This window comes from Atractosteus spatula, chromosome 2, assembly GCF_055471065.1.
Source record: "Atractosteus spatula isolate fAtrSpa1 chromosome 2, fAtrSpa1.hap1, whole genome shotgun sequence".
NCBI classification, from domain to species: domain Eukaryota; kingdom Metazoa; phylum Chordata; class Actinopteri; order Semionotiformes; family Lepisosteidae; genus Atractosteus; species Atractosteus spatula.
The window spans coordinates 44,819,269-44,833,796 of record NC_142707.1 but is presented as its reverse complement, the minus strand read 5'-3'; the positions used below and the strand labels follow the sequence as shown (position 1 = coordinate 44,833,796).

The window sequence follows — 14,528 nt, the reverse complement described above, 5'->3', positions numbered from 1 at the left end:
ATTTCTGGGTATTTCTGTGCTTATATGTTGTACCGTTTTAGAGTAATAGCTCTTTTTGTGTTCAATCCCCCCATTTCATGTGAGCGTAAGTTTTGGGACAGGTTTGCTGCCAGGTGTTTCTTATCGGTAAGGTGTTTCCTGTTGCATCGATTGTGCACACATTAAAGAGCTATGAATGTATCATGCTGGATTTAGCCATTTCTCTCCCTCTGTGTCTATCTTGGGAGTCAGTAGGTCTAAACCAACATGAAGACTAGAGAACTGTCTACGAATGAGAAGCAAGCAATTTGGATGCTGAAAGAAAAGAATAATTCAATCAGAACCATAGCATAGAAACTTGGCATACAAAAATCAACAATTTGGAATATCTTGAAAAAGAAGGAAAATCACCAGTGTACTTGGCAATCAGCAACAACCAGGTTGGCCGAGGAAAACAACCGATGATGGAAAAATTATCAGAGCTGTGGAGCAAAACTATAAAACAACTGTCCCTGAGATCACCAACACCTCCCACAGTACAGGGGTGAAGACACCACAATATACTGTTTGCAGAAAACTTCGACAGCAGAATTACAAAGGCTACACCGCAAGATGCAAACCTCTCATCACAACCGAAAATAGAAAAGCCAGATTACTATTTGCTAAAAAGAGTTCTGGAACTAAACCTCAACCAAAGTCATACCTTACCAAAGTAAGAGAAAGGAATAAGCTGCTGATGATCCAGAGCACACCAACTCATCTGTGAAAAATGGTGGAGGTACCACCTCTGGAACTGACTCATTCATCACTAATGCTGATGATGTAACTAATGACTGTGGTAGCAGAAAGACTTCACAAATACCTTTACAAATGTCTGCCTTTACAAATACCTCCAGACTCATTTGTTGGATCTTCATAATGCAGCAAGACAATGACCCAAAACAGAATTCTAATGCAACCAAAGAGTTCCAAGAAAAATAAGTGACACGTTTTAGACTGGACAAATCAATCTCCCGATTTAAATCCAATCGTGCATGTATTTCACTTGCTAAAAACAAGACTAAAGTCACGAACAACCCCCCCCCCCCCCAAAAAAAAAGAACAACTTAAAATGGCTATACCAACGGCTTGGAAAAACATCTCCAGAGAACAACTAAGAGTTTGGTGATGTCAGTGGGTCGCAGGCGGCTTGATGCAGTTATTGAGTGCAAAGGATGAGCAATTTCCAAAGTTTTATACTACTTTAATTTTAAGTTAATTTGTCCCAATACATATGCTGACTTAAAAGATGTATTATTCTTAAATGTTAAAGCATACAGTATATGCACAGAAATACCCAGAAATAAAAGATGACATACTGTACTTTTGCCTCATATTCATCTTTTCATCTTAAATTCTCAATTCAATCTCAATTCTCTCCAAATTTATTCTACAGAAAAATAGACTGCAATGTCCCAATACCTATGGAAGGCAATGTATGTGCTGTCATGTTTGATTAGGGCTCTCTAGAACCAGAGAAAGAGATCACTAGCATAAGTTTTAGTCTGGCTATAAATGTCCCTCACAAATGGAACAAGAATGACTAATTCATCAATACATTGGCTACTGGCTAACAGATCAGTTTCATCAATATCACGATTAACATTGTGGTTCCAACTGAAAACCAGGTTGTGTTGTCATTTGAATTCCTCACTGGATGTGCAATGGTCAAAAAATATCAAAGCTGTGCTTACCTTCCCCGGTCGCTTATGGATTCTTCTTTGATCTATGAGTGGTATCTGTGATTAAAAAGAGAAAAACATGACTGACTCTCCGATACCTATTCCAACATCCTACAGTATATCCCAATAGGAATATTGCCTTTTTTGACAACCCATCTTTGAGGAATGGAAATATGTGAGATGGTTTAAAACAAAAACTTTGTACTTTGCTTGTATAACCTCTCTGTAAAATACTATGTAAAGCTTTTGAACTTTCAACTAGCATATTACAGACACATTTAAAAAAGGGAAGAAGAAACTTAACCCTCCCTGCAGACAATCTTTGAAAAATCCATAATCAAACAGACAGAAAAAACTATATCAGATCCTTCCCACATCCTCAATTCTTAATATCAACTTCTTCCTTCTGGCAAACGTTTTAGGGTTCCCAAATACAAGTCAAACAGATACAAACATTCCTTTGTTCCACTATCCATTAAAGCTGTCAACACAAATGTCAAGGATAAACACAATTTTGACTCTTACAATCCACTTGAATGCAATATGTTTTGTAATGTGTTATAAATGTTACATGTTGTTATGTGCCATATATGTGCAATAGAGTGATGTGCAATGTTTTTCTTATTTTTTGTAATAGAATAATGTGCAATGTTTTTCTTTTCATCTTCTTTTTTTTTGTTTGCATTCTATTTAAATGTACAGGAGTGCTGTGTGTCCATAAACATTTCCCTCAGGGGACAATAAAAATCTTATCTTATCCTAGTGAGACAGTTTTCTAAAATAAGCTGATCATGAGTTTTGCATTGTTTCTTGCAGACTCAGTGTTATGTGTTGCTTTGCAGTTTTATAATGTGATTTACTAAGAATACCCCAGAACACATGTATGTATGTTTAATAAAAGTCCAAGGAAAAAAAAACAAATTTGAGCTTTTCAATTCAAGCCTTCCACCACTTCCTCCTTAAGAAAATAATAAGTACTATATGTAGCAGACAGTAATATTACAAGAATGTTTAAAACCATGTATAAAACATCTCCTTCTCAAAGATATTTTGAGGAAATAAAAGTGTAACAGTCTTGGACAGATCGTAAGTCTTAAAACAATTTTACAAGCATTTTACTACTGTAGTTACATGCCAAGCATTTCAAATAATACCCCGTGGATACAAATCCTTTATCATGCAAAAGAATCACCTGCAGCCTCTTTTCTGTTAGAAAGCAGTTAAATGTTAAATAAAGAATTACAAAACTACTGAAACATGCCATCTGTACTGCCCTAACTTGAATTTTTCCATCTCACAGCAAGACACAACAAAAAAGATTCCAAGCGAATCTGACTCATTTCAGCAGATTAGATATATTTTAAGTAAAGAACAACACTCCATTTGTTTCAAAAGCTGGTAGTTAAGTTGCAGCAAAAATCTGGCAGTTTTATACAGATATTTATATTTAAATAATAACTGGGAAATTAGCAAATCGTAAATGTATTAGTATCCACCAATAAAACTTGCTAAGCATCATAGACATACAGTAGATATCTGCACATATAGATGAATTTGGAGTTGATGTAAAATGATTCATATCAAAATCTCACCCCAGTGTTTGCTGGAATGCAAGGCAGTGGAGTTTGAGCTGCTTCGAAGAGGCTTGGTTTGATTGATCCTGGAAGGTCCAGAGGTCCATTATCAAGCCTACTGTGACTTGTGCTGTAACCAAACTCCATTCCAAATTTAGGCACATTCATTTCTGTTATTTGGAGGTTAGTTTCCGAGCTGAGTTCAGCTTTTGCACTGTCTGGCTGGAGGTACTTCTCCAAATAACTTGGCAACTTGACATCAGAAAACGACAGGGTTGGGAAATCAGAGGGGAGGGAGAGTGAGTCACTTGCTGCAGATAGTGGTTTCTCAAACTCTGGAGCCCTCCCACCCACGTCTGTTCTAGGCAAAGGTGAGGATGTGCTGGACTGTGTTGCCAGCAGTGATTTTGCTTGGGCAGTAGAAGGAGAAACCACACTGCCAGGTCCTGTACTAGTGTCTGGCAGATTTGTTTTTGACGTACTTGAGGAATTCAGCAGGCTTGCAAGTACAGAACTTCTCTCGAGACGAGATTTTGCTTTCCCTAGATCTTCCTGAGTCTCCTTCTCTTTGCTCTCAGCCATTTTAGTTTCCTGACCTGTGGTTTTGCTCAACGGCAGAAGGGATTTAAAAAGCATGCTCTGCTCTGCAGTTACACGCTTGGGCGCAAATTTGCTTTTTGCTTCACTGCTTTGCAGCTTGACTGACATTGCTGGAGTCGGGTCTTTCAGTCCGTCTTTTTTTCCCAGACCAAATTTGAAGAAATCTGGATCTAAGGTTTTCTCGAATCTGTCTTCTTTTATGGGTGGCATGGCAAATGGGGGTGACAGTGATTTGAGACCTTTGTGTTTTTTTGGTGGCAAAGAAAAGGGGCTGCCAAGGTTCTTGATGTTCTCTATAAAGTCCTGAAAATCACCTGACGTATCCAGACTCCTGTCTTCACTTTTAGATGTGTTCAGCTTCCCTTCCTTTTTTGTCTGTTTTTTTCCAAAACTATTGTCCACATCTAACCAACTCGATGGGGTTTCCTTTTTAACTGATGCATTACCCTTTACGGTCTCAGGAGGAAAAGGGCGTTTTGCTCCAATAGTAAACTGTGGTGTGGCTGTATTCTGTTTGCCTTCTGTAATGTCCTTTGTGCTTTTAAGCACAGTCTTTGAATCGGTCTCTTTGAGTAATAAAGGTTTCTCATCCCAATAACTAGATTTAGCACTACCCTTTACTGGAACCCCTGATTCTGCAAGTGAGTCCAAAGGACTGCAGTGTACAGCCTTTGTGTTAGCTACAGCGGGCTGGGTGGCTTTATTTTCAACTACAACTACACTATGTGAATCATCATCTAAAGTCTTCACTGTCTCTTTAGATACATTGTCCTTCACAATTTTTTCTGATGCATTAATGGGTACAACCCTATGATCTTCATTAAGCTCAGAGTTACCTCTCTTTTTAACTGTAGTTCCATCATTCAAAGATGTGTCTGTCTTTTCATCTTTACATTTCTTCACTAACAAAGAAATCTCAGTACTAGAGTGAATCATGAGACGGTCAGATGGCTTCTCTGAAACCACACTATCTCTTAAGGGAACATGAGAATTGATCATTGACGTTTCTGTATTATGTTGCATAGCTACATCAGAGTCCGCAGGCTGTGCGTTAGTCAGTCTGTTCTGAACTGAACTATTTGCATCTATAATAGAGGGCTTCTGCTTTGTAAGCTGGGATCCTTCACGTGCTTGTGTTGCTGATTCACATATAGGTACCACATTTTGGTTTTGGACAGGTGCAACAGCTTCCAAGGCATTCACAACATTTTCTTCCTTATGTTTTTCTTCGACAGTAGCCAAATTTCCCCGAGACTGTGATCCTACAATAGCAGCTTTAGCTTGCTCAGGTTTTGTAAATTCAGTTTTAGCACCTTTGCTTCCATCAGTCTTCTTATCAGTCCTAATCGTGCTGGTATTCCTGTCAGGTTCAGGAAAACCTTTTTCCTCTTTGAGAGTAGCACGCTCAGACTGCATCTCAGTATTATTTGCTTGACCAGACTCAGACACTTTACTTTCAGCACTTACAGTAATACTGCCGAACTGTTCTACTCTTTGCTGTTCAGTCTTTGTCAGTTCTTTAACCTCCAATTCCAAACTACTGGGAGTTTGTTTGTTAGTACTATTTTTATTCACAGGTTCAATCAGCTCCCTTTTAGCATCACTACTGTCGAGTACATTGTTGGTATTGTCTCCTATAGAAGTATTTTGTTCATTTGCCTCTTGTGGAATGATATTAGACTGCTGGGCAGAAGAATGTTGAACACTGGGTGCGTGCAGCATGCTTTCTAACTGTACGTCAGTTTTCTGTCTCATAGGAGGTGGTATAAGAAGTTCAGGAGCTTCAACAATTTCTTCAACACCAGTAGGCTCACCATTAGACTTCTGTTTAGGCAGAAGTTTGTGAATAGGCCTTGGGAGTCTGCTTCCAATATGTAATGCATCAGCCGTGTCTTTGATGGGACTCTTCTGTCCAGTACTGACAAAATCGGTCTCAGGCATGTCTCTAACACTTGGGCTGAAAGTATTGTCATTGTGTGCTTTGTCATTTTGCAGCTCATCATTTTGATTTTGTAAATCTTTGCTGTCAAATTTCTGTTCAATGCGAGTCTTCAGAGGCGATGTAGGGGAATCACTTCCTCCACCAGCAGTTTCACTTTGACTCTGCTGTTTTGAGACACTCTTCTGAACAGGCCTAGGCAGCTTGCTCCCAGCCTGTGATATATCAGTGGGTTCTTTAACAGGGCTTCTCTGTCCCGGTTCTAGCACTCCAACACAAGTCTTTTCATCAGTGCTAGGAAATTTGCTTTCTTTTATAATCAAGTCTGGCAGTGTGATGTTTAGATCAGCTGTCTGGCTGCCATCCCATTTAACTTGGCTTGATTTATGGTGTTCTAACATTTCAGATGAAATGGAGGGACGTTGTTCTGATGTTTCTGGTAAATTATCTTTTAGAGACAAACGTTCTACATCAGGAGCTAAGTCTGTAGTATCTTCATGCTGCACAGACCTAGGTAACTCAGGCACAGTGCCTATCCTTGCTTCTTGCTCAATAGGTTTCAGCAAGGATTTTCCAGTTCTGGAGCTTTTTTCCAGCTTGTTATCACAAGGAGAGGATTCCATGCTTTGGTTTACAGAAGTAGTAGATTCTTTAGTTTTCTGGCTTTTGACCTCTGAGCCCAACTCCTGTTCTCTCTGCAGGGTAGTTGCTGGACTCTGGGAGGTTAATATTGTCTCCTGGGTACTAGTTGATCTGTTAGAACCTATCACCTTGACTTCCTTAGCCTGTATTTGTCTTTCACTTTCATCAACTGGCACAGCAGGGTGCTGCTTCCCAGTCATGTTGCTAGGTTTGGAAAGGTTTTCTTCTTCAGTTTGAGCATTTGGCTCACTCTGCTCTACAGAAGGCAAAGAAAGTGGTATTTTTGAAGTCCCCTCTGACAATGTTTTTTTGGGAATCTTTGACTTCACGGCTTCCATTTTACCTGCAGTAGGTTGTTCTTTCACAACAGAATCTGTGGGATCTTCCCTCTGCACCTTGTCTGGCTTTTGTGGTAAGATGCTAACTGGATGCTCCCCCTTTTCAGAGGAGTCGAGACTGTACTTCTCTGTAGGAGTCTGCACACGACTCTTCATCCGTGTACCACCCGCCTTAATATTTGAAACCGATTCAGTGGGGGAGGATGGCTGCTTTAACCTGGGTGAACTAGCGCTCCCTGTTTTATCTTTGCGACCCGACAGTTTGGTGGGTGATAAAGGAGACCTTTGGTTTTCAGTTCGTAAGCTTCCTTCATCAATTTTATTTTGACCGTCAACTTGGACGACTTCAGTTTTTTTTCCCTCCATCGCAGTGCTCTGAGAAGACTTCTGTAGTTTCAGTTTCACCTGACCAGTATATTTTGTAGGGATTTTTGGAGAGCAAGCTATGTTCTTTACGACATGAAAATCTTTCTTGGCATAGCTTGTTGTGTTTTTCTCAAACAAGCTTATTTTTTCTCCAACCTTGCCTATCTTCTCAGTCGGGTTAGTTTCCTTGCATTCAATTTCAACCTTTTTGGAACTGGGTGGTCTGCAGATTAAAGAAAACAACATTAGTGTTTCATATCCACCTTGAAAAAAGTTAACAGAGCAGAAATTAAGTATCAAAAATACAGTATATGTACATGTAACAAATATCTACAACATACAACTGGAAGTTTAGAACCTTCAGCAAAAAAAAAGCTTTTATAAAGTATTTCTGATAGATGAGTTCTCACTCATTATACAGTATGTCTGTTTTAAAAAAAATAATCTTCTAAGAGTCAGGAATCTTCTACTTTGAGAGAACCTGGAGTTGGTTTACATTGTGCTTACTGTATCCCAGTCTTCGTTATGAAATGTTTCTCTCACGAATGGGCTTTACTTGCCAGTTAGTAACCAAGCAATCTCACATATGTCCAAGATCCAGAAAAACATACAAAAAAGAAATAAGCTTAAAAAAAGTTTATTGGCTGCAAACAAGTCCTCATCTGTTTAGTGAATACCACTGTAAGGGTGTTTTTTACAAAACACCAAGCTATATGAATAAAACATAGCATATCTGAGCATTGTCTCTAATGTTAATCATTACAGGTTCATTAGAATAATTGCTTTATGTTTAACCCCCTTCTGACCACTCCTTAAAATAATTGATAAATTATTCTCTTCAAAATAAAAACCTTATTTATAGTTGTTCTATTTTTGTTTAATGACTGAAAACTGCCTTTCAAACATACTTAAAATGATGACAAGGCATATTTTAATATGTTTAAATGGTGCTGTCTGCTTAATAAAGAGCTTTCTTCTGTTGAGAGGGCAGTAAAGCTAAGGCTTTGATTGTCCTCTAGGCATGGGTGTGACAGCAAAAGGAGAAATAGGGGCGTGATGGGAAAGAGAGAACGCTAAGCTGTGGAATGGAGCAGAGAAGTGTGTGGAATATGTCAGCTAAAACACAAGTGCAGCTCCAGCAGACATGTTTAGCTTAGCTTGATACACAGGTTCCACATGCTTTTGTAGGCCTAAACTATCTTGTGTCTATAGCACAGTGACTGCAGATTCTACTGCAGGACATTTATAGCCAAAATGTATGCAAAATGCTACAAGGAATGTTGAGAAAGGAAGAATTATCACAAAGGAAGCCCATTTATTCCCTTTTCTACAGATATAATTTAACTTCTATATTTTAGTCATTTCTTATGAGTCTTACCTTCTAAATACTATATTATTACCTATATTATATTACTGTAGGTAATGTTATACCTTATTATTTTCAACCACTTTAATGTTTAATTGGAAGGCACATACTTTAAAAGAATGCACATTGCTTTAAAAACACATGATATAAATTACTTACAGTATGTACAAACTTATATTTATGTTACAGGTAGAAACATTAAAAGAATACTATCAAACATTAACCACTAGGCCACCAGTAAGTGGTGTTTTTCAACATCCAAACTCTTTATTTTACACAGGGCTTCTGGCTGAGTCAACCCCAGCCAACAACAGGTGCAAGGCAGGACACACCCTGGATGGGACACCAATCCACTGCAGTGCTCGCACACATAAATACAGAGACACTCATATCAGGGCCAGTTTTCCCAGGAGCCAATTATCCTACCAATATGTTCTTTCACTGTGGGAGGAAACCCACACAAACGTGGGAGGAACATGCAAACACCACGCAGAGGCCACCCCAGAAATTGAACCCGGGGCCCCAGAGCTGCGAGGCAGCGGGTGCTAACCACTGTGTCAGCGTGCCACCCAGTTTTTCAACATGAGCTACAGAAAATAAAAAAATGTAACAGCAAAAATAATTCATTTGCAAAACATGTAGGCCATGCAATTTAAAAACAAATTGTAAGCAAATGAAATCCTACATATCTTTGCATTTGTTACACTGAGGGAAGCATCTGCTCCTTCTTCTAGCCCAGGAAAAATGCAGACAACTTCCTTCTACTGCCCACTGTAGGTGCCAGTGCTGCTTTATTCAAGCTCAAAACACTGCCATGAAGAAGTTATTACTAATGAAGGAATTGTGGGAGGACGGAATTTTATTACATCTGATCTGGAATTACTCACACAGCCCATCTTAAGCGCCATTCAATTTGTCACTCAGACATCAAAACTTTATCCTTCTAACAACAAAACACGTGTTGAAAAAAGGCCCCAAACCCTTTGAACAAGAATCAGCACTCCAGGACATGGCTGCTTTTTGTGGACACTGAAGATGTGAATCAACTACAGTGTAACAAAATGATGTTTCTGTCAACACAAAATACTTCAAAATCAGTCAAGAGATTAATGATTAAGCATTCTACATTTAATCCCACATCCTCTCTGTTTGTTTTGTGTATAGAGATTATTAAAGAATAATTACTTTGTCACCTGCATTTAATGATACATCTTTGTGCCGAGCACAACAGAAAATGATCAATTATAAGTCTGACTGTTGCTTGGCGTCCTTTAAGTTATTAAAGGTCGTTCAATAGTGTGCAATTAAAAGTCATTTGAGCATTTATTTTCCCTTAACACTAGATGGATAACACAATGCAGTAAACGTATTTATTATTGTATATAACTATAAATAGTCCAACAGATAAATAATTATCATATAGGATGACCGATTTTTCAGATTTTCTGAAATTCATCTTTAATTCTTCATTTAGCACATAGGGACCCATGTTAAAGTTTTAGAGTACAGCCTTGAAATGAAACAACTTATTTCATATACTGTTTTTATATATTATGTAGCCTTACTATGTCAAAGGCAGTTGTACCGAATTCATTTTTAAAAAGACTTTAAGACTTTCTATTGACCTAAACTGACAACATGCATACCCATTTGTCTTTTTTATTCTGCAGTACATTCCTTTCACTTTAATGGCAGACAAAAGAAATGTCTGAATACTTCATTAAAACAAGCATGTGCTAACTTGTGAGTATACACATTTCTACTTAACACCAAATCAACGAGAGGTTCAAAATATATCTTTGCACAGATTTGAAAATGTATTTTTTTTCAATTACAGCTTAGCCAAATTGAACTCCTTTACCTACATTCTTACTGCTAATTAATTTCCTACCTTATAAAATAAGCATCTACCACATTCTACAGTTCTGTTTACCAAGTAAAATATATGTCCTGCATTGTATTGGGATATTTAGTTATTGCTAAGTGTTACTTTGGCTTTATCAGAACCAATATTAACTTACAATCAAAGACTTTTAGTCTACATTGAAGATGGGATAAAATCAACATAATGAAAATTTCATGAAGGTCTCATGCCATCATCCAAAAAAATACAGGTTTTCAAATACAGATGCATTATAAACCTCTGGAATTTTAATTCAAAATGGTCTCTAACTTGTATTAGGTTAAAACAGTAAGTGGTGTGCAATTTAGGCATGCAATTTTCATATTTCATATATTTACTGTATATGTGAACTACAATACAACCACACTTCAAAATACCTACATCAAAATACTGCCACCAATGACTAGAATAATACTGTTACAATAAAATTCTAAGAAATATAATGTAGCTCATCAGGTTGTATTCTACTACTCTGTTTAGGTATAGTCACTTATTTAATGTTAACCACTGAAAAACAAAAAATGATATTCAACCCTCTATTCAGACTCACAGGTGCATGTTATTCAGCACTGTAACAGACAATAGTCAGAGATAAAACAATCAGTGACTTTGTTTTCTTATTTGCTTGACATTTCAATGTAGTGGCTACACAAACTATCATTAACATACTGTGACTAGTAGTAGAAAGGGAAAATCTGGTTACCAATAACAAACTTCAAAAACACAAGATTGAGAACTGGGGAATCTTAAGCTGTAGAATATAATTAACTACAACTTTCTGCTATTTAGATTCATTCTTATTTGGAAAAATGTTTTCAAAAGCAATTCAAAAAATCAAATGAGTGCATTCATTTTGCTGGTATGCTAATGCTTGATGACCTTTAATGTCATAAAAAAGAACAAGCCTATACATATACTGATTTACTTATATTCTTACACTTGCATTGAAATTTTGCTTGAATAAAGATTAAACGAAATCCCAAGAGAGCTACCCTTGTACAATGGAAAAGGGGAAAAGGCAAACGTTGCTATATTGATGGGAGATATCTTTATTAAAAAACTGCTACTTTTTAAAATATGAACAACACTGAACTGTTCTTTCAATGATGACTCACTGAATAAATATATTTTATATTTCATCTTCAATAGACAATAAAACTGAAGCCCACTTTTAAAGTTTAGAAGCTTTTTGCACATTCATCACAACACACACAGGTGCATACTTACAGTTTCACTTCAGATTTTAGGGGGGTCTTGGCTGCTACCTCTGGTTTGCTTTTCTTCAAAGCCTTCCCAGTGCTTTCAGCTCCATCCTGGCCCAATTCAGGTTTCAGCTCTACTTTTTTGGAAGCAACTGTTTCACCATGTGGTGCTCTCAAAGACTTGCTTCCGGACTCGGAAGGAGGGGTTGTGGTCCTCCCCTCCGAGGAGAGACCTTCTGCACACGCAACACCAGTAGAATTCTGACCACCTTCCCAGCATTCTGCAGTGTTTGTCTTTCCCACCCACGAGGTTTCTGGTGCAGGTACAGCAGCAGTTGGCTTGCTGCCACAAGATCCTGTCTCAGTCTGATTTGAGAGTCTGCCTGATACAACATCCATTCCCTCTTCGTGGACAGTAATAGGTAACACATGCTCAGACGGCACTGAGCTTTGATTCTCCGAATTTTGAACTGATGCCTCAAGGCTTGGGTGTCGTTGCTTAATTGTTTTTGATGTTACACTCAAATTAGTTTCCACCCTAGCCTCTTGACACTTTAACGTGCGCTTCTCTGCTTCAGCTTCTTTCTGAGGAAGCTCTTCAGTGGCTCCCAGGCTTCTGTCTTCGTGGGCATCTTTCTTGCTTGAGCCACCGTCTGCTTTTTCTTCAGGCGACTGCGGGCTCTCATGGGATTTCTGGGACCTTCTTCTCCCCAAATTGCGCCTGCTTTTGTCATTGACTGTTTTCTTCCCCATGGCTTCAGTTTCCACCACCGTTAGCCCTTCCGCGGAAAGATCAGGTACACTTTCTTTCTCAGACTGCAGGTACACCTCTACAGTAAAAACTTTAGCTTCTTTTGGGGATTTGACTTCAAGGTCCTTTCCTAGAGCCTCTTGTTCAGGATGTTGAGCCGCGAGGGGAGAAAATGATTCATTAAGGGAGCCTTCCTGAGCTGCCGAGTGCTGTATGTTTGTTAGAGATTCTAATTTGCTCTCGGATGTCTGAGCGGCGGAAGGTTCTTCTAATCCGGAATCCTTTGTCTCCGTGTTTTCCTTGGATTTCGTACCCGGTCTGGACACAATCTCAAAGTTTCTTTTCAGTGTTTTTTGAAAGACCTGCCTGTTCGAGCTCTCGGGACTACTGCTTACACTTGTCTCTTCTATGTAAACTTTAAGCTTCTTGGATGTGTCTCCTGTCTTTTCCGATTCAGAATCTGATTCCTTCCTGGAAGGATGTTTGGCGTTCTTTACCTCTGTAGACTCTTCAGTTGCAGCCAACGCTGTGGTCTGTGAGTTTACCTTAACAACCGGTACACTGCTTAAGGTTGTTTTTCCACAGCTATCATTTTCTGAAGGAGGTGGAATGTCAGATGCCTCTTTACTGTTGTAATGTGAGCCGGCCTGCTTTGTAGTGGTGCTTTTTAAAGATCCCCGTATTCCCACGTCGGACAGAGATATTCTTATGCTTTCTACTTCTTCCCCGGACACATTTGACATATATTGAGCCTCCGACTGGGAATCATCTACAGCTGGTTTGAGCCCTTCTTTCTCGCTACTCTTCGTGATGTTTTCCACCCCAGGAGTCCTGTCTTCTGTTGGGGCATCAGACACCTCAGAGGAGCCTCTGCTCTTTCTTCTCTTGGAAGTAAAAAAACCTCCCAGGCGCTCAAAGACTCCAGACTTCTCTTCTGAAGAATTCCGTGACTGTAAAGATAAATAAACAGAAGTCTAAGTACTGTGAAAAAACAGTGTATGCAATATATTGTCACTATTGAAATCATTTTCACGGTTGCAGCTAGTACACCTTTAACAAAAGTCTTCAATAATTTTCTGACACACAAAGGACCAATAAAAAGCTATCTGTGATAGTGTCTCCCCTTCCCTTCACTTACATAGGGTTGGTAAAGAGGACTCTTTAGAAGCCAGTCCATTCAAATATTCTGAATTACAAATGCAAAGCATTTCTGTTTCACTGTGTAACAAATGGCATGTTAGTTTTATTCATCTGAAGAGCCATGACTTATCTAGAAAACACAAATACAGTATGCATACTTTACATTAAGAAATAGATCAGTCATAAACTTACTCAAGTTCCACAAAAGAGTAACCAAATAAAACTAAACATTCCAAATTATATAGAAACACACCACACAGTGCAAGCACATACATTGCAATACCCATATAAGCAATGAAACTGAACAATTACTGGACGATGAGATATAAAACATGCTTGCAGTCCGATTAACAGTTTAAGAACACAGAAAAAAAGAGCCAGCAAAATGCCTTACATTTTCAGACATTCCTTAAAAGTGGCTTTATAAATAGTTTATTGGTGAACGTTTTTGCTAAAATTTCCAATCCAAAATACGTAGTTTACAAGAACTGAAAACAGCAACAGCGTTGATAGTACTTACTTTTATAATAACTATTGTTTTCGCTTTTATGTGATTCCTTCTCTGCGACTTCCTTCACAACTGAAGTACAGATTGTCTCATTGTTCTACACACGTACTGCAGCAAAGTCACACAAGTCAGACGAATACAGTATGTAACCGCCTGCTCCTTTTTGTACTGGCACTTAGCAACGTGTTTCTACCTATTGCAATAGTAAAAAGTTGAGATCCTACAGTTTTGTTCACAGCACAGGTGACTCACACTAATTAAGTTCTGTATTCCTGTTCACTGAACACATTCCAAATGGAACACCTTTGCCGAAGGAAACGGTGAACGAATAACCTCCGAAGACGCATTATTCATCCCAGACATGTCTTATCACAACATGCGAATTCGGATAACCATTTTACCTTTACAACATGCTTGCGAGAGTTATCTGCGGAGTGCGACTGGCGGAAGTGAGAGATTCGCTTGAATTGAAAGCAGACACGAGCAGTGAAACCTGAGG

The 14,528-nt window shown here is 38.6% G+C and overlaps 1 protein-coding gene across 4 annotated transcripts in view; it reads right to left on the bottom strand.

Annotated features, from left to right (window-relative positions):
- crybg1a (crystallin beta-gamma domain containing 1a) overlaps positions 1-14,528 on the bottom strand; it is a 50,681-nt gene that overhangs the window by 25,566 nt on the left and 10,587 nt on the right. For 3 of the 4 annotated variants that reach the window (XR_016093777.1, XM_088928139.1, XM_088928134.1), the window contains exons 2-4: positions 11,656-13,331; positions 3,293-7,382; positions 1,713-1,757 (exon numbers count right to left, since the gene is read on the bottom strand). Coding sequence is in view for 3 of the 4 variants with exons in the window: in XM_088928139.1 (XP_088784265.1) it covers positions 1,713-1,757; positions 3,293-7,382; positions 11,656-13,331 (5,811 nt within the window). In the remaining variant the exon portion in view is untranslated. Of the gene's footprint in view, positions 1-1,712; positions 1,758-3,292; positions 7,383-11,655; positions 13,332-13,519; positions 13,603-14,528 lie in introns of those variants that run through there. The other variant, XM_088928128.1, reaches the window with a different exon arrangement.